This window comes from Nyctereutes procyonoides, unplaced genomic scaffold, assembly GCF_905146905.1.
Source record: "Nyctereutes procyonoides isolate TBG_1078 unplaced genomic scaffold, NYPRO_anot_genome, whole genome shotgun sequence".
NCBI lineage: Eukaryota > Metazoa > Chordata > Mammalia > Carnivora > Canidae > Nyctereutes > Nyctereutes procyonoides.
The window spans coordinates 28008023-28035088 of NW_026575133.1; the positions used below are offsets into that span (position 1 = coordinate 28008023).

Below are 27066 nucleotides of genomic sequence, written 5' to 3' on the forward strand. Positions count from 1 at the left end.
GCCCCGGAGCACAGACCAGCTGGAGCCAGACATCACAAACTCCTACCCGGACTCCACCTCCGGGCCCTTAGTTACGAAATGTCTAAGGGCATTCGATCCCAAGTTGACTCTTTCTTACTATTTAGATTTTAAGACCTGGCATCCGCTTTACAAAGGGGGTAAACTCTTCACCGGCAACTTTTGGAAGTTGGCTGCATGCAGGAATTCTGAGATATTTAGTTGCTAAGTGACATCAACCCACTTCTTAGCAAGTGCCCTAGAACAGTCTAGAAATGGTTGGGCCCTGGATTTAAGTTACCGGTTAGGAAAAGCTTGGAAACTCTCTGAAGATAGTAAAGAAACACAAGAAAAGCTAAGGAACTTGCTGGGCCAGTGTTTGATGGTGTGATCTCACCCTTGCAGAGCTGCCCCTCTTGCCTACCGTTGAGATGGATCTGGGCCCTCTAAATGGTTTCCCGCCACTTGCGGGCACAATGCTAAGCTTTGTTGGTAAAGGAGACAGGGACGCTGTGGGACAGAAGGGCGCTGCTTCCTAGGTCTGGGACAGTCGGCTCTGTGGGCTCCTGTGGGTCAGGTGGTGGCTGCTTCCCCGGCACCCCCTCAGTCGATCCTGCAGCAGAGTAACATGGCTTCCACATGCATCCTAGACAGCTGGCTTCCAGCAAATTCTAGAGGGTGGATTTTCAACAAGATCCATCAGCAGGGACCACAGGCACGCCTGTCACCTGCTGAGCCACAATCATTCCCTCTCCATCCTATCTAGGCTTCAGCCCAGGACAGGAGAGGATGCTCCTTATGGGCAGGGATGCTCCTTTTCTGCACGGTTCCTACCTGCATGCTTTGCAGTTCCTTCTCCCTCTCGCTGGCCGATCCCTTGTTCCTGCAGCTCCGTTATGGTAAATAGTCATATACATTGCACATCCCTGGCCAAGCTACCATGTGGTTTCTCTCCCCTGATTGGATCCAGACCGATAACCTGGTCTAGGGGCGCAGACTGCGGAGCAAAGCAGCTGAGATCTGAATCCAGAGTCTGCTCCCTGCTGTGTTGTTCTATCATCTCTGGTCGGTGGGTTCTGATACGATGTGCCCAAAGGGCGAAGCACCAATCCATCCTGGAGGGCAGGGCAGAGGGGATGGTGTCAGGACAGAACCCAAAGGCTGAATTTTTAAGCAATTTTCTAGTAGATACATAAATGAAAGGCATTCCTGAAAGGGGGCGGTGTATGCAGCCCTGGAAGGAGGGAAAGTGAGTGACATCCCCAGTCTGGGGACAGAGCTGCCAGTAGGGCTCCTGCTTAGTCTCCCCAACCTCCCCGCATTCTGGGGTGATTCCTAGTGAGATCAGAGGCCTTTGGGATCCTAACCCTCGCTCTCCAGTTTCCCTGTTTTCTCACCCCCGCTCTCTGGGGACAACCCGGGGCCTCTCTCTCTCCAGGGCCTCGGGGGGGCAGGGGCTCCTGACCTGGGTGCTGTGGTGGTAAGAAGGTGGCAGAGGAGTGGGTTAGAGGCCCCCACTGGCCGTGATCTCATTTATCAACAAGCATCCTCCACAGCAGCTTCACTCATAACAGAGAATACACAGCAGAGCGACATTCCCATTTTTGTAATAACCGCATTTATTTCCATTTTTGATAAAAAACTAGTTAGTTCTTAACTCCCCAAACACACATGTATAAATAATGAACATCGTCAACGTTGGAAGAGCAAATGGCAGAGCCGGGGCCCTCAGGCCACCTTTAGCAACACAGCTTTTGTTTTGGGAGGAGGGGGCTTTGCAGGAAACACTGAAGTTACCTATAATTTTTCTCCCACCGATTCTGCTCCCCTAGCTCCTGTGGAAACAGACTTTCTATCAATGGAGAGAAGCAGTCAGAGTGGGGTGGGGTAGTGAGGACGGCCCTGCCCACCCCGGGGTCACAGACAAACAGACTGCACGTTCCCGAGTCCCGGACGGAGCACCTGCTTGCGTCCACGGTCAGCTTCCAGCAGCACGCGGCCCACACATCCAGGGAGTTTTTAAACATCCTGGGTGCTGACCCAAAGTCTGGAGTTGGCTGAACTGGCAAATATTGGGACTGACACCGAAAAAGTGATAGATGCGGGTACCAAAAATCCGATGAACAAAAATAACCCCCTGGGATCTAGGCCCGTGGAACCGTGTAAGGCCTTTCTGCCTCAGTGGGAATGGTGGGGGCAAACATCAGAAGCCAAAGGTCAATTCCAAATTGGAAAAATGAGGAGCCTGTTCCTACCGGTTCACATCACGTGGGTCACCCCTTGATGGCCTGCCGACCCGCTCCCTCAAGGGTTACTGTTTCTGTGCGGTTTGGGTAAGCAATTCAGGAAGCTATGTTTTCCCTTATGGGTAAAAAAAAAAAAAAAAAAAAAAAGTGTTTCATATGATGAAGATAATGCTAAGTTTAATGCTTGATCCAGTGTTTGAAGTCATCCCAGGGCCAGGTAGCGGGTCAGCAGGGCAGCCTGTGGTTAGACCGCGTTCCTTTGAAGGAGCTGGTCCAGTAATTGCTAGGGAAGCAGGAGACAAACACGTCAGGTTCAGGGTCAGCATCTGCGCGCCACACACACGTCACACCTGCTGGCGGCCGGGCCATTACCTTTTTGAAGACCTCAGCGCGGAGTCGGTTACTCTGTAAGATCACTCTCTTCTTTTGTTCCTCTTTTTTCTTTTTAACTTCCGGCAAGTTATTATAGATTCTGAAACAGAGTCAGAAAAACCCTCTGAGTGGTGGCGAGACACCGTGTGTGCCTGTGGTGGGTCTGTGTCCTGTCCTGGCGACAGGCTCTTCCATTTCAAAGGCAAGGCCAGCTGCGGATGGGCCATCTCGGATCTGCGAGACGCCGAGTCCCAGGGCTGCCCCGACAGGCCCCAGGACGGGCCGGGGGGGCTGTGACGACGCCAACAGTCCATGGGTCCCCCCCCGCCCCGGGTCAGAGCGGGGAGGCCACCTGTCCGTGGGGCAGTCACTTCTCTGCCCCTCCAGTCTCTCTGAGATAATTAATGACTCGCTTGCATAAAGTGGGAGATTCCAAATCCGCCGCTTGGCCACTCCGTGTAAACTTGCCCCAGATACCTTTTTGCTACACAGTTTTTGGACACTTTCCCGTGACTTAGAAAAGGAGCAGGGAATAAATGGAAGTAGCAGGAGCCGTCCTGGAAGATCACACATGTAAATGTATGTCTACCTCTTAACCTGTTGCCTTCCCAATTCAAGTGCTTCCAGACACGTCTCAGGCATAAAGTATTGTGTTTTGGTCCTGGTGTAAAATCAAGAGTTTCTGAGTTACGAGCAGGGCCCAAGAGACCTTCTTCTGGACCCTTCTTTCCTACCTCTTAACGGAAACTGTTTGTGTACGGACGCCAAAGGATATTTCTGCAAGAACCCACAGTAGAAGGACTGCAGCTGAGCTCTGGGATTGCTGTATACATGGCACTCGGATAAACGCTTTTTTTTTTCATTTTCTCTCATGTCTGAAAGCCAGACAAAATTTGTTTAATAGGTTCTACGGTTACAATAATAACTAATGAATAAAAACATTACTGATGACAATATTAGCAGCTGACCTTATCCTGGTTACTGAGCATGAGGCTAATCGCCTGGCATAAATGTTCTCAATCCTCACAACAGTTGAAAGAGGCATGTTGTGTCCTCCAGAGTATGATTTTTCCCCGCATTTTCCCCCTTTCTTTAAATTTAAGCTCAATTTGCCGGCATATAGTATAACACCCAGGGCTCATCCCATCAAGTGTCCTCCTCAGTGCCCGTCACCCAGTTACCCCATTCCCCCCACCCACCTCCTCTTCTGCAGTCCTTTGTTTGTTTCCCAGAGTTAGGAGTATATTGAGGAAGGCAAGCCCCAGCGAGGATGGGAGACTCGTGTAAAGTCCCTCAGCTGGCTAAGGGTGGGCTGGGATTCGAAGCTCGGACTCTCTCTCTATGCACTACTCTCCCCAAACCATGTAGCATAAAGTGTCTGGGAAATTCTTGTTCCACTGATATGGTGTGAATGAGTAAATAAACACACACAGTTTCCATGTCCAGGAACTATCCTGGAAAGGGCCAGGGATGTAGACGATAAGGAATCAGTAGGAAGCTGAATGTTCCAAAGCTCCACAGTGGAAATCCCTTCAGATGCAGAAGGCCGTCTTCTGGATACGAACCATCTGAATCGTGTGGGCAGCTTAAGATAAAAATTCCTAGGTGTCACTCCTGGAGTGTCTGATGTAGTATTTTGTTAAAAGGGGTTCCTAAATAAATTATGGTACATCCATACCATGCCCCACTCAGCAGAGAGTGAGAACCAATGAGAAAAATCATCTATGCCTGTATCTTTTGACACAGAAAGAACTCACATGTCATAAAGCAAAAAAAGTAAGCTATGGGAAAATAATTTATATGGTATGACCCCATTTATGATTTAAAATTAGATAATTGTAGATGTACAAATAAAAGTCAGTTTCCAAGCAGAGAGAAAGGCCAAGAAGAATACACAGAAGGTGATAACTGTGGGTCTCTGGGGAAAGGATTGGGCTCAGGGAAGTGGGGTAGGAGGTAGGAGGGGGAGACAGTGGACTTAGACTTCAGCTTTTTCTCTACTGTTTGAATTTTTAAAATGAAAATGTGATTTAACAATACAACTAAAGACAAAGAATACAAAAGAAAAGAAAGGTCCATTGTGATTGTGAGTGAGTGAAGTCTGAGAGCCAGGGTCAGAGCCCACCCAGGATGTAGTGAAAACCCAAGTACAGACTCCATCCAGGGCATACACCATAACCTAGCTCCTGCATCCTCCCTGAGCCTTGGTTTCCTCTTCTGGAAAGCCACAGGGCGATCCTGTCGACCCTGAATGCTGCTTTGAGATCTAGCATTTTCATTGCAAGGCTCTGAAATAGCAGCTTTGGGTTTAGGGACCGGGAGGGGAAGATTCAGCTGAATTTTCTCACAAAATTGAAAAAAGAACACAACTCTGCACTTCTCAAACAGCAAGTCTGAAAACCCGGTGGCCCCTCAGCGCCCCCAGTTAGAACGCCGTGAATCCGTGAATCAGGTGGCTAATAAGATGCTCCCCTTCTTGTCACTTCCACTCCTTGACTTACAAAGGGCCCCCCCCCACGGCAGATGATCAAAGTTGGCCAATTATCATGGAAACAATTCGGTCATGCTAAAAGCAGAGATTTTTTGTGCCTGGACTGTGGAGAAATATATTCTTCCTATTTCAGCGGTTTTCCTAAGCTTGCTATCAATTGGGTGTAATTATTAGAGTACGTCCCAGTGCTAGATACTTTACTATAAACAAATGACATTTTACTTGCATGAACTTGGCCAACACTACTGAGTTCTTGCCTTTTGGGTAGGAGGCCAGGGCTCAGAAAGAATGGCCGCCTTTGTGTGCATCAGGTCGGTGAAATTGTGGGGGTCTGGAATTGCAAGCAGCCAAGCAGAACAGGGGAGTTTGCACCAGCAGGGCCGCCAGGCCCGCCGGGGATGCAGCGTCAGGAAGGCCAGCGTGTGGCCCGCGGTGGCTTTGCTGGCTCCCATGTGCCACAGGCTTCCAAGTCTGGACTCTCTTCTTGCAGGCTCTGCCACTGTCAAGGCCCTCAGGAAAAACCGCCTCTCTCCTCATAAAATCACCTTCAAAGGTACATGGCGACACACATCACCTGCCCACAGAGACGATGAGCGTGTGCAGAAGCATTCCCATTACGAGTCTGGGGGTCTCTTAGAGACCAATTACTGGACCAGTTCAGAATCCAAGACCCACCGCTTTCCTAAGGCTTTTCCAAGGACGGCATTAACATTCAGAGGTGCAATTGGACAACTATACTTCTCTTAGCCAGCTTTTCAAACTCACGGCCAAGAAGACCTCAAGACATTAAAGTTGGACCTGGAAATAGTGACTCCTCTGGACAGCGCCTGGACGCATCAGACTCCCTCCCCCGCCTCCCCCCACATTTTTCGATCTCACACAATAACCAAGTACCTTTTAGATCGCATGTGCATCTCCTTCTCTGAAATGTACCTTTCTTTGGGTTTGAACAAGTTATCTGGAATGAAAGAGAAAGAGGATTAATTTTGGAAGGTGTGGATACGGCACATTCTAGAGAAACACTACAGTGGACTTAGTACACACTTTGCTATTGATCCTCAGTCTAAGCCCTGCCCTGCTGCAGATACTGCAGGACATAGTAGACACTCAGACACCGTAAACGGTTATATTAAAATTGACAACCAATAGATTGGTCTTGGCAATAAATACCGTCATGAAACACAAGGTTACCATCTAACATACTTTGCAGACAGTGACCCTTGCATGTGCTCAGATAGCAATAGTCACGGTGCTTGGGGGGGGGGGGGCAGCACCAAGGATCAAATCCCATGTCGGGCTCCCGGTGCATGGATCCTGCTTCTCCCTCTGCCTGTGTCTCTGCCTCTCTCTCTCATTTTGTGTGACTATCATAAATAAATAAAAATTAAAAAAAAAAAAGAAACGCTAGCATTTAAAAAAAAAAAAAGAAAATGTGCTTAAGTGTCACCCTGGGTGCAGGGCCCTGGGTGTCAGGTGAAAGATCTCCACACTAGGCTCTTGTCTCAAAGGACAAGGACATCTCCCTGCTATCATTAGAGCATTTCGAGAGCAGGAGTGGACACTCACAACCGGAGCCCTCGGTCAGGGACACTCAACCTTGGCATCCATTCTCCTGCAGGACTACCCACTTCTAATCACTATGAGTCTGGAATGTTTTTCATCGTAAGTCCATATTACTAATCACAATGATGCTTACAGATGGCACACTTGAGTGTGGTATGTATTTTTTAAAAAAATAGTGAATACCCTCCTGCAATAATTCCATCTACCACAAGGCTCTTGACCCTAAAGACTGGCCAAGAGTCTGTCACACAAAAATCCTCTTGGGGTATGTGTTGCATGGAGTACCTCTGAGAAGCTTCCACACTTCCTGGAACACCTGGATAGGGACCAGGTCCCCTCCTCCACTGAGCACAAGCAGGCAGACACCTCAGCATCCTAGCTAAGTATCACAGAGTTGAAGTGGATTCCCTGTGATCCCCAGTGAAGACCTCACATGTTCCTATCAATCTCCTCCATGGTGGGCCTCTCCCCCCACTCAGCGCTCCCGTGGAGTCACGCAAGACCTCTCAGGCTTGCAGAATTCTCCACGAATATACACGAGGGTGGGGTAGAGACAGGAATTCTAATGAATTTCTCCCCTCTAGAGAAAGAAAACACAGCTACTGATTTACAAACTGGAAACAACAGGGTGGCTGAGCTTGTAGTCTAGTTATTGAACATGAGTGGATAAAAAATGGCACCATTACTTAACTTCAAAGATAAGATTCCAAGGAGGAATAGGAGAGGAGACAAAAGAAAAAAAAAATCAGAAGAATTTTCCCAGCTAAGAGAAAACGTCCCCAGTGTTTGGAAAGGCATGAGAGAAAGAAGCAGTCAACATCACCATTGCGCCCACCCTTGGCTTTCGCCCCAGAAAGGAAAGCTTCAGAAACATCCCGATGACTTTCCCAAAGACATGGGGTGTCACCTTAAGGCGACCAGGTCTTGGGAAAGCGGTTGTGTGACTTTGAAGACTCCCACTCAGGCCAGGAGAAGGAACCTCTACAAAAAATTAAGAGTTAAGCCTGGATTAGCATTCCTTAGGAGGGACTGGAGATTAGGGCGTGGTCAACCCAGACAGATAATGGTGCTCCCAAGGAATACAAACCTTATAAGCCGTATCTGTGATATTTTTTATAATCTTAATCCAATGGTTTGTGGTGTACTCTGGGAAATTCTTTTTTTTTTGTTTTGTTTTGTTTTGTTTTTTTAAGTTTATTTCTCTAGAGCACCTGATATCACAAAGCAGCTTTGGTTTTATTTCCAAGAGGAAACAAAAGCAAATGTGAGCTCTTTGGCACCTCCACTGTTTTGTTTTCTGAGCTCTTCGTGGCCTGCTGTGCCTCAGCAGGAATTGAAATTCAGGGCCTGCAGCCCACATTAGGTGCAAAACAAGTAGGTCCGGCATCCAAGCCGGCCAGGCCCTCCTGGGCTGGTGGGCTCCACCCACACTCTGGGAAAGTGCTCCTTCGTTGCTGACTTAAAGGTTTCATAACACCACCAAGCCCATCTGATGAATAGAGAGACCAAAGAGAGAAGCAGGAGTTCTTGGCGCCTGAAGGAAGTTGTTTGAAGTAAAGCAAGTGGCTTGCTGATGGCTCTCAACCTCACCAGAGTACATAGAACTCTATCTGGCTCTCAGAGGGGGGAAGGAGAGGGGGGAAATGGCACATCAGACATGGTGGGGGGGTCCTTGTTATTATTGATAACAATACTCCTAGCATTTATTGGATGCTTCCCTATGTGATCTTCATACCAACCCTGTGACTTGCTCATGATTTTCCATATTTTAGGATTGGGGAAATCTGAAGTCAAAGGGCTATTTCCTGTTCAGGTTCATGAAGTGAAAGAGTGAATGGCAGAGCTGGGTTTCAGCCCAAATTAGTCCAGCCCTGTCCACACATGCTCTTAACCTCAGAACACTGCCACCGACTCGTATTGCAGAATCCACATACTGGAAGCACTGATAATGCCAGTCCACTTCCCATGAGGCCAACCCCAAATGTGTTTCTCTTGTACTCCTTCCTCTTACATCTAATGAGCAACTACTACATCACCAGGGGTTGCTCAGAAGAAAGAAAGGTAAGATCCTACCATCATGAACCTCATTTGTTCACATAGATCAATGGAACAGAATAGAGAACCCAGAAGTGGACCCTGAACTTTATGGTCAACTAATATTCGATAAAGGAGGAAAGACTATCCACTGGAAGAAAGACAGTCTCTTCAATAAATGGTGCTGGGAAAATTGGACATCCACATGCAGAAGAATGAAACTAGACCACTCTCTTGCACCATACACAAAGATAAACTCAAAATGGATGAAAGATCTAAATGTGAGACAAGATTCCATCAAAATCCTAGAGGAGAACACAGGCAACACCCTTTTTGAACTTGGCCACAGTAACTTCTTGCAAGATACATCCACGAAAGCAAAAGAAACAAAAGCAAAAATGAACTATTGGGACTTCATCAAGATAAGAAGCTGTTGCACAGCAAAGGATACAGTCCACAAAACTAAAAGACAACCTACAGAATGGAAGAAGATATTTGCAAATAACATATCAGATAAAGGGCTAGTTTCCAAAATCTATAAAGAACTTCTTAAACTCAACACCAAAGAAACAAACAATCCAATCATGAAATGGGCAAAGGACATGAAGAGAAATCTCACGGAGGAAGACATAGACATGGCCAACATGCACATGAGAAAATGCTCTGCATCACTTGCCATCAGGGAAATACAAATCAAAATCACAATGAGATACCACCTCACACCAGTGAGAATGGGGAAAATTAACAAGGCAGGAAACAACAAATGTTGGAGAGGATGCAGAGAAAAGGGAACCCTCTTACACTGTTGGTGGGAATGTGAACTGGTGCAGCCACTCTGGAAAACTGTGTGGAGGTTCCTCAAAGAGTTAAAAATAGACCTGCCCTATGACCCAGCAATTGCACTGTTAGGGATTTACCCCAAAGATTCAGATGCAATGAAACGCCGGGACCTGCACCCCGATGTTTCTAGCAGCCATGTCCACAATAGCCAAACTGTGGAAGGAGCCTCGGTGTCCATCGACAGATGATGGATAAAGAAGCTGTGGTTTATGGAATATTCCTCAGCCATTAGAAACGACAAATACCCACCATTTGCTTCCACGTGGATGGAACTGGAGGGTATTATGCTGAGTGAAGTAAGTCAATCGGAGAAAGACAAACAGTGCATGTTCTCATTCATTTGGGGAATATGAATAAAGGTGAAAGGGAATATACGGGAAGGGAGAAGAAATGTGTGGGAAATATCAGAAAGGGAGACAGAACATAAAGACTCCTAACTCTGGGAAACGAACTAGGGGTGGTGGAGGGGGAGGAGGGCGGGGGGTGGGAGTGAATGGGTGACGGGCACTGAGGGGGACACTTGACGGGATGAGTACTGGGTGTTATTCTGTATGTTGGTAAATTGAACACCAATAAAAATTAATTTATTAAAAAAAATGAACCTCATTTGTTGAGGGGTGTGTGTGTGGTATTTAAATGATTAACAAACCAGCCACAAAGTATCAGGCAAGTGCTCGGAAGGAAATGAAACGTGATCACATGGTAAAGGGGGGTTGGGGCGGTGAGGGGAAGAGATATTGAAACCAGAACCCAGATGAACATAGGACCAGCTGTGGGAGGCTCTGGGAGAAGGGGGTCAGTGGGGAGAACCAGCGAGGGCCACAATGGATGCAGTGTGAGGGAGGGAGGGCTCTAGGCATGAGGCAAAGTCAGGCCAGCAGATGATACAAGATGAAAGACAGCACCACTACCCAACCCCCTGCCAGGCACACCTACTGAGAGCCCCCGGGGACTGTGAGCACCGTGCCCGAGTTTGGACACTGGAAATGTAAACCAGAATCTCCAGACTATGCTACTGTGCACCCAAACTGGGAACCACCTGTACTGGGTTTTGTAAGCCAGCTTAAGGGGCTTTGCAAGCCTGGTAAGGAGCATTTCTTCAAAGTGAGAGAGAGATAAATATTTTTTAAAAGGGGGGGCACCTGGGTGGCTCAGCACTTAAGTGTCTGCCTTTAGCTCAGGGCATGATCCTGGGATGGAGTCCCACATCGGGCTCCCCACAAGGAGCCTGCTTCTCCCTCTGCCTGTGTCTCCGCCTCTCTGTCTCTCATGAATAAATGAATAAAATAAAAAAAAAAGTGAGCGAGATGGAGAACCACGTGGGGTTCTAACCAGGAGATCTGATTAGTGTTGGTAAAAGCTGGCCAGCGGCTGTTCATAAACAAACTCAGATGGAAGAGCCACAGATAGGCCCTGGGGAGGGAATCAGGCACCTGGAGGGGGAGCTAGAGAGGGCAGTGCTCCGAGGGCGAAGTTGGTGGGCTCTGGCTTCACCGACACTGCCTGTGGGCAAAGCGAGTGGTGGGCTGGGAGAGGATGGGGACGACTTCCAGACTGTGGGCTGGAGCGACTGTTCACCAGATGCCTGCTAGGCTTCCACCCCTTTGGTGCTATGCAGTAGAGACATGAAGGTCACTAAGACCAAGGGCTTAAAGCCCAGGGTGAGAGTCAGAAAAATAAGGCCTTTGGGAGCCGGGACCAATGGTCTGCATGGGGTGGAGGGCTCCTGGGGGAGTGGGCAGCCCTTGGGGGGAAGATCAGGGCTGGGGGTGCTTGGCAGGAGGAGAAAGCAGAGCTGAATCTTAGTACGGCAAATCGACCTTCAATAAAAACAAATAAAAAAAAAAAAAGAGCTGACGCTGACGGTGGGGGGAGGAAGGGTGGCCCAGGGGGTGGTGGTGGGGGATGCCGCAGAACCACCGGGACCTGTGTGCAGCAAGAGTCGGTTCTTCAAGCCCCCGTGCGACAGGATCCACTGGGGGCCTCACTTCGTGGAATGGAAACCACCCTGCATGCGCTTTGTTAAAAAAAAAAAAAAATACCGCAAAACCGCCTCTATCAATTCTCTTTGAATGAAATTCTGCCTTTATGAAATTAAAGTGACTGGTGAGAACAATTTGCAGCCTGCTTATTGGCCGTTTATGGATTTTCCTTGAAGCGTTGTTATTGCAATTCACTGATAGGGAGCGAGGAGAACCCTGGTTGTATTTACCTTTCATTAACACTCAAAGAGAGGAGGTTTGGGGTTTGTTTTCAGTTTTTTTCAATAAAATTTCTAAGGTAAATTGCCCATTCCTGTATTTCTGGAAAATCCTTTCTGCCCCCCCCCCCCCCGCCCCGCATCTGTTATGTGTGGCTCATTCTTGTATCGAAGCCAGGGGGGCTGTTGATAATTTAATTTGGCAAGGCCAGACACACTTAACCCTTGCCTGTTTCAAAGTTGGCCAATAACAAGCTACCAAGATCTTGGTGCCCCTGAGGCTGCTGGGGGCAGGGGACAGAGTAAGAGCTGAGTCCCGATACCCATCGGTCTCTGTAAACACACGTGTTTATTAATAACCCTCGCCTCCTACGTGTGTGAACACGCACACACACACACAAGGGGACAGGTGGCCTTCACCTTGTATCGCCAGGAGGCAGCAAGGATCAGCCAGTCGCCAGCATGATTGGTTGTTTATGGGCCTGGGGTGGTTCTCCCTCCACACGGGGCCCTATCTAAGGCTCTGACTGCAAAGCTTCATTTTCCCTATTGAGCAAGTAATCTAAATGATAATCAAGTTCACGCTGGATTTATTACTACAGCTCCCTCCCAGGAGCTTGTTCTCTGCAGTCACCCTGAGCACTTTGAAGAATCCTTCAGGTCCTTGCTCCCCCCACCTGAGAAAGCCCCAAAACCAAGAGATGCCTGTTGGAGAGAATCCAGCATAGAGCCAATAAACCACTTTGGAGTGTCGATACCAAGTCTACACCTCTCGGCATCTTCTGTGAAACATTGGGTCTATCGAAAAAGAATGCAGATGGGGTGCGGGTTTTGGGGGGGCGGCGGTTCTCTGATAGATTTTCCCTAACAAAGGACCCCAGTATCTGTGCTTTCTGAGATCACAAGGCCATTGAGCAGCTGGCCATCCTTTTGGCCGGAGTGCTTACATCATGGCTTTCAAGAGTTAAATGCAATCCCTTGCACATCATTTCTATTCAGCTCACTTTGGTGGCACCTCTAATCTGCCTGACACAGGCAATAGCGGAGTGGTCTAGTTTGGGCTAATTAGCCTCCCGAAATTAAATGGTACACACGGCACCGCACAAAAACGAGTGGAAAGATATTTCAGTGCCTCGCCTCCGAAGTGCTCTTGCGATGATAAAATCCTGTGCTGGATAAACATTCTCATTTTTCTCAGATCATTTCGGCCTTCGGTGGAATCCTGCTCTGAATGGCAGTTCCACAGGGTAGGCAGGCTGCTCCGGGCCCTGGAAGGTGGTGGCGGCTGCACAGATGCTGGCGTTGACATGCAAATGATGCTCGGCTCAATTACCACCCAGCTACACCAGAGAGGGGCTGATGTCAGAGCTGGAAAACGCAGCGAGGCTCTCCCATCCTTCCGGCGAAGGGACGCAGCATCAAGAGCTCAAGGAAACACCAGAGGTCTCCAGGGATGCCGACTTCTCTCTGCAGGTACTAAGGTATGAAGTCCGCTGGTTACACAAGTGACTCGGTCTGTTGGCGGAGAGCTCAGTCCCCGTGCAGAGTTTTGTCCTGGGGCAGAGAGCCGGGCAGGGATGCTGGTGGTGACAACAGCCCGCCAACACCACCAGCGACTCATGAGACTCCCCATAAATCTTCATAATAGGAGAGCCCTTGGTGGGGCCCAGGGGCCACAACTTCAGCTCCCCCAGCGAGAGGAACCAGATCCCCAAGGCCAACATGTCTACGAAGAACATTTGTGGAAAGACGTGGGGTCTTCATGCCATCCCTGGTTTTATCCTGTGCTTGGACCAAGAGCAGCCAGCCAAGTCCCCCCACCTCCCTCCCTGCTCTTTCAGGGTCTTTTGCTATGTGATTCCAGACTTGGCTTATAGCGCCTGCCAGGCCAGCTCTCTTCCCAAGTGGCCCTGACTCCTTAGTGACAAAGTGGGGGATGGATTTTTTCTACTCTGCTTCCTCATCCTCCCAACACCCTTGCTCCTTTCCATCCACGCTCCATCCCTATGGCCAAAGACAACAAATGTTATTATTTCTATGTATTATCTGGTTATTCCTCAAAGGCCCAGCAAACAATGAAGGGGCCCAAGGCTCTCTGCTGGCTCTCATGAAAGCCAAGAGGACCGCAGAGGAAGGCAAGCCTGTATCACTGGTTACCTCTCCTCTGCATCACTCCTACTTAAGCTCTTGCTATAGATAACGCCCGCTCTTGCCATTATTTTAGAGTCACATTTGTGAAATACTTTCCAAAGGGACTATGACTGGCTCCTTTCCTCTGATGGACTTTGTGCTGGGTACCAGCATGATGGCATGGTTACGGGGCCAGGGGAACCTACATGGAGACAGGTCTAGCAGAGTCTGTCAACGGACAAGCTTCCAATGAGGCAAAGCAGACCACAGACCGTGAAGGTGGCACCAAACTCTACGGCCCAGAGGCCCCCAGTGCCCTCAACCCTTGCTTCCTGGCACTGCTAGACCAAAGGATACAAGTAAGGAGAGTAAGACCTCCATTCCACAATCCCAGGTTTCTGTGGGAAATGGGAGACTTAAACTCCAGGAGGTGGGGTTTCCTTAGCAAAGCACGGTAGATAGTTCCATAAGCAGAGAGTCCTAGAGTGGTATTTCCAAAGCGGACTCTCGAGAATTGGATAAAAGCATTTCCAAGGTTGAAAGAGTATAGGGGAAACAGGGTCAAACTAATGTAAGCAGTCTTCATTGTTGCACAACTTATGGGTGCCTTCGACAGTCATAATCATCAGTTTTCAAAGTTAGTGTTTATACCTACAGCATAGCAATTAATCTATCTTAAAAAGAAAATCTGCTCTACTTTCCCCACATTTCCCTTAAAAATGTGAGTGTTCAATGGCAAGTTTAAATTACTCATTTAAAGGGACTTTAACAATGGCTCAAATCACACACTTCACTGTAAAACAGCAACAGTTAGTGAAAGTCTGAAAGATTAACTGTTGATATGAGAGTCATTGTTTGCTCCAATTCCAGGGTTTGCCAGCATTTTTTAGGGAACCACAAAATATGGTGATTTACAGATGATGAATAAACTTTCCTCCCCATTGCCAAGTAGATTTATATCCTCAGTGTCACTGCAAGGTTTACTACTAAACTGCATCGTGAGATAAAAGGAAAATCATTTGGAAAATAAAATCCAGACAATTGGGAAAAGGAATCTCCCATAAAGTGATTTTTTTTTTCCTTAACGCTCTGTAATTCCTGTTTCCACCTTGAACTATTTTCATTGGAAACAGCACTGTCCTTCTAACCGACAGATGTAAATTGGTCTTTTTCTCCCACGTTTCTTAAAAAGAAACACAACACCTTTATCATCGGCCTGTGAAGGACACCATAATAGTGCACTTGGAAAGATCTTTGAATCAGGGAAACAGTCTCTTAGCTAAACCGTGCTGCTCGTTTTCTTTGCAGAACTGATGAAGTAACAATGACTTTTATCTGATAAGCACATTTAAAAATTCCTTTGTGAGTAATATTGGGAGAACTACCCCCCAAAATATTTATTCAGATGTTTTATGGGAGAACATTCGTGAGATCAGACCAGGCGGACCAGCCGTGGACCACGCGGCCGGGGCTCAGCTTAGCTGCATGATGAACAGCACATTTTTATGACTGCGATGACTTCCCTGCCATCTCATATCTGCTGGGTCATTTCTCCAGCTCGACGCTCTGGGAATGCAAATTCATTTTAATACTTTGCTCTGGCCAAGATCATCAGTGAAGGCAGATCTGCTGGAGGAGGAATTCTGCGGTGCCTTCCAGAGAATTCCGTTCCTCTACTGGTCCGTGATCTGAATGGCTCCGACTTGGATCACCTTGGGAAGTGTGGATAATGCAATTCAGATGAATTCAGTCTGTTTTGCTACGTGCAGCAGAGCAGCCCAGAGTGACTCAGTGCGGGGTGTGCCCATTGGCGCTTACAGTCTAGGGGGGCTTTACTAGCATCCCCACCTGACCATAAGCCAGGGTGGAGAAGGTAAGAAGGTTGGGGATCCAGAGACATACAAGAGCCATGAGCCCTCACAAGGCAGGATGAGGTGGGGGCAGGGGACAGGATGGGAATATCAGGGAGAGCTTCATGGAAGGAGGGGACATGCCTCATGGGTTTTCTAGGCATTTGCAGGTTAGGGGGACAGTGTGAGTGGGTCACCAGGAGGATCCCGATAGGCAGAGAGACAGAAGCAGCCGGGACTGCGTGAGAGCACAGCGGGGCTCCCATGACCATGCAGGTCAGGCATTACGGGAACCAGAAGGAAGGGCCTTGGGAGTAAGAGGTTAAGGAAGATGCTGGACTTAGGCGGGGCCAGTGAGGTGAGGCAACATTTTATAGGGCAGAGACAAGGAGAGACAGACAAGGCTTCTCTTAGGTGCTTCCGGGATCCTGATGCAAGGACACCAACTGGGAAGCCTGGGGGGTGGGCAGAGTCAGGCCAGGAGGGGCCCAGGTCATGGGGTCGGGATGAAATCCAGGGGGGCTCTGGGCTGGACTCCCAGGCTGCGGGGCTGCAGCAGGAACAGGCCGGAGCCACACCCTGGTCAGCAGGCGGTGGTGAGGGCGCCGCTGATGGAGCACCTACAGGCTACAGAGGCGCTGCCTACACCTGACGCGCTCTGTTCGTCCCGCCCCTCACTCATCCTACTAGGCAGAAGCGATGACTTACTCTGAAACATTCCAAGTTAGGGACCAGCCCCCAGGCCCCTGGGAGCCAGGTAGTGATGTCAGGGAAGGCGGGGGATGGCCCTGAGACTGCAGGTCCATGGTCTCCTCCTTCCTCCTCCTGCTTCCCTGGCTCTCACCTTCTCTCCTCACGACTCAGCAGTCACTACCTTACATTGATTCCATCACCTCAAAAGCTGTCCCATCCGTCACCGTCCTGGATCCCGCTGCCCTGCCCAAGGCCTGCCCATCCCGTCCTGCCCTGGCCTCAGCTCTTGACCTCGGAATAAGGTTCAACTTGGAAGCAGCATTCATGATCCCCGTTAGCCTTCCTGGGCAACTCTGTGGCCCGTCTGCCACCCTGTCGGCCCACACCCCCACTCCGCAGTTCCATCCGAACTGACCCAACACCTCACGCACCCCCATCCTGCTGCACCTGCTCTGCGCCTCGATGCACCAACAGGGCCCCAGCCCAGCACGCTTCGGAGGTCTCCCCATCCGAAGCCGCCCACCAACCCCAAGTGGCTTCTCCCTGTGTTTCCTCCCCCACGAGCTTGGGAGGTCCGTGAGACCAGGGGCTGTACCTGGCACACGGTGAGTTCCCAAGAAAGGTTCACTAAGTGACAGAGGAGCAAAGTCCCGTGTTACTGCCACAGCCACACCACGGTGGGCCCGGGGGGGGGGGTCCGGGCCAGGAAAGGAACGTACGCGTGTGCTGACTCTGATTCAACCCACAGCCGGCGAGTAGTAGAGACAGGCAGGTGGAGACAGGCCTTCATAAGGCTACTCGCTTCCTGGTCTCCCTGGAGTCTCAGCTGCTCATGAACGTCCCCATCTACCAGCAGGGAGCCCGATTACCTGTCCCACACCTGTCCACATGCACGCACACGTGCAGCCCGGCCCTGAGCCCTGAAAACTGCTCGGTGTTCATGGGTTAACAGGAAGCAGAGCCGGCGCCCTGGCCCTCACTGTCAGCAGGCCCGCCGCTGAGATGCTCGCTGTCCCGGCAGCCCCCGGCCATCCAGGCACCTGTCAGCCACCAGAGTGCCCACCTGAGCCTCTTAGGTGCGTCCCCGACACCAGACTGCTGTGCAAACCCCGGCGACAGGAGGCAGCTAGCCCAGCTCGGAAAGCCCACCCGTCTGCCTGTCTGCCTGCCTGCCTTCCTTCCTTCCTTCCTTCCTTCCTTCCTTCCTTCCTTCCAGCCGACGTCTTGACGCTGTAGCCACAGCTCGTTCACGCATATGATTTATTAACTAATTTAGCATGTAAGGAAAACATCTGCATTTCGCTTTTATCATCTTGCCAGCAGACAGGCTGAAGACAAGATGTGTACCGTAGACTTGTTTAATGGGGCCCTAAACACTCCCTCCCCCTTGCCCCAGCTCGCACGAGGCTCCGGTTTCCAAAGTTGTCTGATTTCACTGACCTAACACAAACAAACAGGAGCATAAAGCTCTCATCGACACATAAATACGGCAGGGACGGGCAGTGGCCATAAAACCCCTGCCCCAAAGTCCTGCCCACAGTGTCCTAGTGGCTATGACTACTTCCGAGCTGGGGGACAAAAAGGTATTTAAACTATTGACTGGTTATTAAAACCATTGACTGGGTCCGATCACCCTTTAATATAGATGATTTCAAGATATTTAAAGTAAATTTTGGGGACGCCTGGGTGGTTCAGCGATTGAGGGTCTGCCTTTGGCTCAGGGCACGATCCTGGGATCCGGGATCGAGTCCCACATCGGGCTCCCCAAAGGGAGTCTTCTTGTTCTCTGCCTGTGTCCCTGCCTCTCTCTCTGTGCCTCTCATAAATAAATAAAATCTTTTTTTAAAAAATGAAGTGAATTTTGTTTAAAGACTTCATTTAACATGAACTTGTAAGCAGATCTGTTGAGGGGGAAATGCCACAGTTGGACAATGTAGTGCTGAGAATACCATCTCCCCAAAAAGACATGTTCAGGTCCTCACCCCCCACTCAACCTGTTTTTGTGAATTAACTTAGAAACAGGGTCCTGGCAGACGCGTGTAAGTTAGAATGGGTGATAGTAGATGAGGGTGGACCCCGATCCAGCGACTGGTGTCCTCCTAAGATGAGGAAATTCGAATACAAAGATACACAGACAAGGGCAGGTGGCCACGTAAAGAATGAGGCAAAGAACGCAGTGATGCATCTGTAAGCTAAGGAACACCAAGGATTGCCAGAAGCCACCAGAAGCTAGGACACAGGCCTAGCATGAATGCTCCCTCTGAGCATCCAGAAGAAAACCAGCCATTTAGACCCCCTGATTTTGCACTTTTGGCCCCCGGACTCTGAGACAACACATGTCTACTACTTTAGCCACCCGGCCTGTGGTCACTTGTTAAAGCAGCCCCAGGAGGGACCAACGGGCATCTCTCCAATAGTGGAGACAATGGTCATCCTAGAGCATCTGGCACCCACAGCTGGCCCAGGGGACGAGGAACCCTACGCCGCTGCTGACGAATGGCCCCACGTGGAAGACACTCCTGGTGTCTCTGGGTCCCCATTTCTTCCTGCACAAAGTAAAGCTAAAACTAAACTTCCCGACTAAAAAGGAAGCTAATCAGATGCCATTTTTTTTGCACATGAATCTGCCGAGGTCAACGGCGGCACTGTTTCGTGTTTGTTGTCATTTTCTAACAAGCAAGATCTTGTTGTTGGTCGAGGCCAAGTGGCCCACCCATCACGAGCACCCTGGCGGCCCTTCCCAGGACAAGCGCAGACATCCAAGGGCGCAGGGGGCTCCCACTTGCAGCTGACGGTTGGTCCCTCGTGGTAACCTGAGAAGTCTGCTCCTGAACCCAGATTGCTCTTTGTCGAGCCAGCAGACAGTTTAGTCCCCAGGAGAACACACCCAAATCCAGCCAGGCAGCTTGAAAACGCTGGTGAGACACATTGTCAAAGAGGGAAAGTCTTTGCATGTTCATTTTGTTGGTTTTTTTTTTTTTTAATTTTTTGAAGAAGCAGGCTGGAAAATGTCACTGGGAAGGAACAGCAAAATCCTCTGCCACGAGAAGGATGACCGTTGCCCAGGGTCTTAGGACTTGCAGTGCCGTGGGTGGACGAAGGAGACGGCCTGCCCACGGGCCACAGAGGTCAGAGGGCATCCTGGCATCACACCCCTTGGTCTCCGTCACCCAGGCTCCCCTACGCTGTTTGTAATGTTTGCTAAGCTGCATTTTATTGAATATGCTTATTTCCCTAGAGGACTTTTATTCAGATTTATACCCATGATTTCACCTCCTGGGGGCCAGCACATTTTGCTAGGAAGAAAGCTCTTGTTCCTCTGTCCAAAGGAATAAAAGGGAGGTTTCCCCAGGCCTCCAGATTTTCAGATTTGAGTTGGCAGGCCTTCCGTAGGTCCCCAGTTTTGCTCTCATCTCTTCTTGTTATTCTTGCTGCTTTAATAGTCTGTTTATAAGGTCCGAGAAGAAAGGACCAAGGCCCGTCTGGCTCCCCGCGCCATCCGCAGCTCCCAGCAGGGTGCCTGGCCCAGAGAAGATTCCTGAGAACTCCGTGTCTAGCGAGCCTATGCGTGCCGCCCCTCCCCGGGGTCAGCGCGACACCAGCCCCACCGCGTTTGGAAAGCCGGGCATCCACTCTCGGAGCTCACAGCGGGAAAGGGGTTTCCAGATGACGAATGTTGATGCAGACAAGCTGGAATCGACCTCGCGCCCCGCGCCCGGAGATCTGTTTTGCAATCTATAAAGGGCAGAGGGGATTCTCTTGCAAATGTCTGTTGGGAGCCAAGAATGTGAACTTGCTACCCTGGCGGCTGCAGGCGTGTGGCTTCCTGCCCAGCTCCGGAGGTGCGTTCGTGTCCAAGTGCGTTCTGCTGAACCCAGTGCCCCACACGAGCGCCCAGCACGGGGTGGCTCCCGGAGCAGGCTTTAGGATATTGGGGTTCGGGCGCATGCGGCAAACCCGAGGCCGCTGCAAGTCAGGGGTAGCATTTGCACCATCACTGTGGGTGAAGGTCCCGGCCCCTCAGGCTCCCCCACCCCCCAGCCTCACCTGCCCTCCCAAGCCACCTGTAGCTTACCACTAAGGGGGTGGGGAACCGTGAACTGCTTCTTGTTGGCGCGGACGGGAAAGAGGGTCTGCTTCTGCCCCAGGTTCTCCTTCCGCTGCGCTTTTCTCTGCTGTACCATATGTTCTAGCTTCTTCAGCCGCTCTTGGGAGCGAGAAATGAACTGGGGTTTACGGGTTTCCAGTGCTTCCTAAAAACAGCACGAAGATATTTTACCTTTTTAATAGAAGTGACACAGACAACACACCCCTCTGATTTGGTCAGGAAGCTGATCGAAAGGACCACGTTCAGAGACCAACAGCCACGGCCGTGAGCACACCCCGACTTTCTGCTGCTGCCTCCTGTCAAGACTGCAGGAGACGTGTCATGAGGACACAGGTCCTGCGGGTCAGCCCTGGCCGGCACCGAGGGCCCCCTGGTCACCGACAGCGAGAGGGCACACTGCCACCCACCCCTCCTTCCCTGGCCACCCATTCAATCTCCAAAGGACCAAAATCCAAGTGCCCCGAATTGCATATTCCAAAGACACATGGGTGGGGAAAGAAAGGAAAGGATTATGAGTCACTCGCTTCTGCTGGGGGTTGGAAGCCTCACACACAGACTCAGATCCTCCACCCAGTGCAAAATACGTGCCTTTTCAGGAGAAACCGTAATCCTGGCTAATGGGAACGTCTATTCCCAGGACGACAAAGTTGGCAAAGTATCTTTGCCTCTGCAAACTGGTTCTTTTTTCATTTTTTTTTTAAAGATTTTATTTATTCATGAGAGACACAGAGAAAGAGACAGAGACACAGGCAGAGGGAGAAGCAGGCTCCCTGCGGGGAGCCCGATGTGGGACTCGATCCCAGGACCCCGGGATCACCCCCTGGGCCAAAGGCAGGCGCTCAACAGCTGAGCCCCCCCGGGGGCCCCTGCAAACTGGCCCTGCAAGCTTCACGGAGGGATGTCTGCGTGGCCCCGTTGCCCCTCAGCACGCTCCCCGCTCCACCCCTGCCCTAATCCACGTACTCGGGTCCACGGATGTGTTCCACTCCGTGTCAGACACTGGGCTCTGAGCTCTAGGGGTCTCTGGGAACCCCCACGTTGACTCTGGAAGGCAGGTCTATTTATCCCCATTCGACAGATGCGCAACCCGAGGCTCGTTGCAGTTGGGTGGATCTGAGGGCCACCCCCATTTTTTCCACACTGACTTCCATGGTCTTCACCCGCTATTCCGTGGAAACCTCTGGCCGGTGCTCCACCCCTGGGGTAGGAGCCCGCCACACCCCCAGCTAGAGCTCCAGCTCGCCCGGGAAGCTCTGGCCCATCTCCCGCTCCAGCCTGAGCATCGTGGAACCTCACAGTCCGCCTCGTACAACTGATTCACACGCACTTAGGGCCACGCTGGGCCATGTCTCACCCACGCTGGATCCCTCGCGGCCACTGCCCTGCGCCCCCCACCCCGCACAGCAGGTGCTTGGCAGAGGCTCTCCGGCTGCACTGCCGTCGCGGGCCTGTTCCTCCTCCCCAGTCCTCTCCCAGCCCTTTGGGAGCCCAGGTTGCGGGGGTGGGGGGTGCAGCTCAGGCGCTGTGGCAGGAGGAGGGTCCTCTTGGCCAGCTGGTCTCCATGGCATCCCTCGGTCCCAGGCACACTGGGGCTGCACAGACAGCCCCCGGGAACAGCCCTCTGGCCCATGGCTGCTTCGGGGGCATCAGGAGTCTCTCGCCATGGACCCACGGAGGACCCCGGGGGGCGGGGACCAGCCGATGGCACCATCTCCACATCTGCAGGGAGGTGTGTGACATATCGGGTACTTTCCTAGACAGGGTGTCTCATTATACAACATGCTGCTGGCTGGGGCTTTCTCAGAGTTGTCTGCCCTTCTAATCCTTATCTCTCTATAATTTTGAACTTTAAAAAACATGTACATATTACTTTTACAACCAGGAACAGACACCAAATGAAAGCTTTCATATCCTTGAGCTCATGGCCATGTGATTTAGGGCAACCTCCTTCATCTTTCCAAAGCGTAATATCCTTACACGAGGATGAAATCATAGGGGCCCTACCCCTACCCCTACCCAAGAGGGGGGCTGCGAGGATGGAACGCTCTGATGTCTATGAAGTGACCTGCCCTGCATCACCCGTAAGTTCTCAGGGCGTGCTGTCCCTGCCGTGATCATTGTCACTAGGGGTATTACGTGATCCTCCTTCCAGCCCAGCAGAGTAGACATCGTTTCTCCATCACTCACACGGTGAGACAGAGGCCCAGAAAGGCTAGGGGACCTGCCCAGAGTCACACAGCCATTATGAAGGGGGGGTCAAGCCTCCAGTCTCAGAGGTGGAAGTGACATCGTGCCCCACGGACTCTCCGGGTAAAGGTGTCCCTTCGGTCGGGATCAAGCCGGGTGCACAGAGGGCCTTACCTGCAGGGTCAAGGAACCTACAGGTGTTCGCTGACCCTCAGAATGGTCTTCAGACAGGTCAGGGGTCTCTGGTGGCTCAGGGGGCGCTGGTTTGGGGGGTGCCGGTTCGGGGGGTGCTGGCTCGGGCTCCTCACTCTTCCTGCATTCTTTTATTTTCACAACCAAGTCACAGCACTTGTAATCCCCTGGGAGAGAAGATTTAGAGTCCCATTTAGAGGGGCAGCAAGATTTTCTCCTGGCTCCTCAGAGCCTTGAGACACAGAAGACAACTTGGAAAGTAGAAACACCAGTGGGTTATTAATGGGCCTCGTTAAGTCGACAAGATCCTGCCTCAACAGCCCCCACCGCTCCCCCTCCCCGCCCCAACTGCCCTGGTCACAGGCAGGAATGTCTGTGGGTAGCCAGACTTTGCGACCGTCTAATTACGCCGTGGAGGTATTCCCTCGGCTTCCAGGGTTCAGAATGTCTTTGTTCACAGTGAAAAGAAACTTTTCTATTCTGGGCCTCATATTAAGTGTGTCCTGTACAATTATTGCAGCTCAGTTGTTTGGGGACAGTGTATTAATTTATCTTCTGTTTGCTACGCTAATGATGTAAGACAGAAAAATGGTGTTCAATTATTTATCCCTCCCCTTCATTTGCCAGAGACTACCACTGGCTTTACATGTATAATTGGAACGATCTGTCTCTCGATGCTGGATCTGGCCCCTTCCCGAGGCCATCCTGACATTCCCTTGTGGCAAAGGTCAGGGGACACATCGATTCAATAGCACTTCGGGCAGGGCGGCCTCTGGCCTGTGGAAGGAGGGACTGATGTGTATTCACTGACCAACGGCTCCACCAGGGACACACTGTCCCTTCTGTCCCCATGTCCCCCCAACACAGCCTCCCCAGCCCTGCAACTCAATAGTGTCTTACTCCTCATCCACATGCCCTCCCATCGCCACAAAGCCCCTTTGATTCCCATGCCCGGTGACCTCCGACCTGCAGGCCGAGCCCACATCCATCAGAAGCGCCCCCCCCTTTCCAAAGCAGCTCCAACCCGCAGCTCTGTGTTCCCACAGCAGAACATGCTGCACACCCCCAGCGGCAGGGTCATAACAGGACGTGTTAACCTCACATGCCTGTGTCACTCGAGGGCGGTGGCACCATGTCACATCCACCCCGCGTCCCTCATGGGAGCAGCCTGGGAGCCCTCTGGTTCTGTCGGGAGAGGAGACATGGCCCTCGGGAGGCCCGCCTGGCCCCGGGTTCCATCTCTACGGTCCCATGAATCTCCAACCTGAAGCCCCTTCCAGAACAGCCACCTCTCCTGCCTGGACCCTCTCCGGCCGGAACCCGCGGGCCTCTCTCTGTGCAAAACCCACCCACGCTCCCGAAGGCCTCCAAGTGCCGCAGGCAGACCAGACTCCGGGTAGCTCGTTCACGGGGGATGGCCCACTTCCAACTCTCGCCTTTCACTCTCTACCACCAACTTAGAGGCTCCCAAGGCATTCTCTTCCATTCCTTCAGGCATTTGCTCTTGTTCTTTTTGGAGGATTTCCCTGTTGCCCCCCCCGCCCCCGCCCCAATCCCTGCTTTCAGTCCAACCAACCTGCCCCGATATCCATCCCCCAAGTCCCCTGCTGCTGGAGTTAACTCCACCTCCCCCCACACTCTTCCCCTTTCTTGCCGTGAACTTCCTCCTGGCTCAGCTCATCCACAGGGATGCCACAGGGCCTTAGATCCTTTCCCACCTGCACCCCACCACCAGGCCCCGCAACCCAAGGCCGGTGCAGGCACGCCCACCTTCATCGGTGCTCACAGCAGTGCTCCCTATTATCGTGAAACTCTCCACGACTGTGGCCTCTCCTACCCAGTCTGTGCTCCTCCTCGGAGTCTTGGGGGTCTCAGCCCCCAGCTCTACCCTCTCCCTTTCTTCCCCCTGATCCCCCACCATCCAGTAGGCAATCTCTTTCGGAGTAAATCTAATTCGATCTCTGTCCTTCAAGGGCTTGGCCCTACCTTTGGTCCAAGCCCCATGAGTGGGTTTTAAGGATGGTCCAACTTGACCGCATGACCTCAGACTCCCACTAAGCCCCTCCCCTGTCCCCAGCACCTCTGGCCCTTTGGATCCCAAATCAACCACATCTTTTCCATCAACTCTTTGCTGTGTGTGTGCCCTTCCCCCAGTCTGCAATGCAGTCTGATTTGTAAGCATCCTATCGGCTTTCAAACCCCTGCTTGGGATCATTTCCTCAAGGGGCAGGTCTCGCCCAGCCCCTCCCTGGAGCCCCTGCGGCCACCTGCAGCTTCCTGACTGCTCAGCACACAGGTAGGATCCTGGTGTCTCCAGCAGGGAGCTCTAAGCACAGTGAGTGGCACGCGGTAGGTGTACATACAGTAGGTATTTAATAAATGCTTCTTTCATGTATTAATGGAAGAGGAGCAAGGGATTAACTCAGCTCCCAAGTGAAATCAGTTTTAATCAACTACCATAGCCATTTTAACCTTTCTATCCCAACACCATATAACCTGGTGGGTTTCTTTCTCTCCTCATCCAGAGCAAAATTTGGGAAAACCTTCAGAGCAACAGGAGATCTAAATTCTCTCATTGAAAATTGGGCACCACAGATCTCTTTTCTATTCTACCTTTATATTCCTTTATAGATCAGGGCTCACTGCAATAGGAGTAGGGGTCAGCTGCTTGGCCTTTAGAGAAGGGATGGCCCGGCTGGAATTCTTGGTTCCTTTCCTCTGGGCGAGGGTCGGATTAGGACCTACCTGGAGGGCACTGTGAGGTCTGCACCTCTCGGCCCTGTTCCTAGCTAACCAGTCACAGAGGACCACGGGCAGCCTGGTGGACCTCAGAGCGGCCACATCGGCATCTCAAATCTTCCTTAGCTAAGCCTGGGAACCCGCCATGCACCTGGGAGTGGCCTTCCTCTTGGCCTTAGTCGATACTGACCCTGCACACAGCAGGGCTGGAACCCTTGACCTACACAGGGTTGTCTTCTCCACACTTGGGAGGGAGAACTCACCCACCACGGAAACCTGCTGTCCTGCTTGCTCTCGACTCCCACAGCGGAGCAGGGACAGCTTTACGAGGTGGGCTTGTGTGAACCAGGGCTCAGGAAGGCATCATACCATTTTCCGTTAGAATATCAAGGAGGAATCACCTCATCCCTGCCTCCCTTGCTCCTTACCTTTGGGGAACTCTCTTTCTATCTGAACACCACGGTCTTCCTGTGGAGGTGTGCATAAATCTTGTAAGGGGCAAAGAAACCCGGATAAAGGGATTCTGGATTTCAGGAGGCTTTGCTGTTGACTCTCTGAAGGCTCAGAGAAGTTGCTAGACTGACAGCAGTTGCTTGGAGAGCTATACTCATCGGGAAGGAAATCTTTAACCAGCTTGTGTTCCACTGGGGGAGCAGACAAAGTCACACGTGCTTCTCTCAGTTGCTTCTTGCTGCTTCCAGAAAATACCTTTGTCTCTACTAAAAATAAAACAAGAGTTGTGCTCAAAACATCTGATGAGGGCCCATCAAAGGTACTGACTTCTGCACACCTTGCTCGTCTGGGGACAGGGACTCAGGCTGCAGGACCGCCTCTGGAGGGTTCTGGTGGCATTCAGTCCGTGGTCACTGTTCCAGCTGGGACGTCCCCCCAGCTCACTGAAGAGCTCCACTGTATACGCCACTCTTGGGCATTCAGCCTGGGCATTCACTGTGCTCGCCAAAGCCCTTAGAAACTCAGATGGCTTTCTTGATAATAGGCAACAGAGTGGTGGTTCAGCTACTGACCGTGGGGCCGGAGTACCCGGGTTCAAATCCCACCTCTATCACTTCTAAGGTATCTAGCCCCACCTATGAAATCGAGGTAATACTATCATGAGCTAATCACATTAAATATTATAGCTATTTTGAGTGTAAGTTCATACATGTACATAATAACACATTTATATAGACAATTTTTATAGGATAATGTTATAGCAATTAAAATCGAGATAATATGAAAAAATACTGATCCATGTAAGGTGTTTAGCACAGCACCTAACACACGATACGCCCTCAATAAACGTTGCCTGTCATTATTGATGCAGAAGCATTGATGGAGTTTGTGTACAATGGCGAGTACGGACGTAGGAGGTCACGGTGCTTACTTCTCATAAAGCAGTGGATCGAAAATGTGTACGACATGCT

The 27066-nt window shown here is 51.0% G+C and overlaps 1 protein-coding gene across 3 annotated transcripts in view; it reads right to left on the bottom strand.

The window, feature by feature from the left end:
* Positions 1-1617: 1617 nt before the first annotated feature.
* Positions 1618-27066, bottom strand: part of CUNH10orf90 (chromosome unknown C10orf90 homolog) — a 206944-nt gene continuing 181495 nt past the window's right edge. For 2 of the 3 annotated variants that reach the window (XM_055300079.1, XM_055300081.1), the window contains 6 exons: positions 26071-26361; positions 22886-23070; positions 20492-20669; positions 6001-6064; positions 2616-2715; positions 1618-2526 (listed from right to left, as the gene is read on the bottom strand). In XM_055300079.1, coding sequence (XP_055156054.1) covers positions 2488-2526; positions 2616-2715; positions 6001-6064; positions 20492-20669; positions 22886-23070; positions 26071-26361 — 857 coding nt within the window. In that variant the 3' untranslated portion in view covers positions 1618-2487. The remainder of the gene's footprint in view (positions 2527-2615; positions 2716-6000; positions 6065-20491; positions 20670-22885; positions 23071-26070; positions 26362-27066) is intronic. The other variant, XM_055300080.1, reaches the window with a different exon arrangement.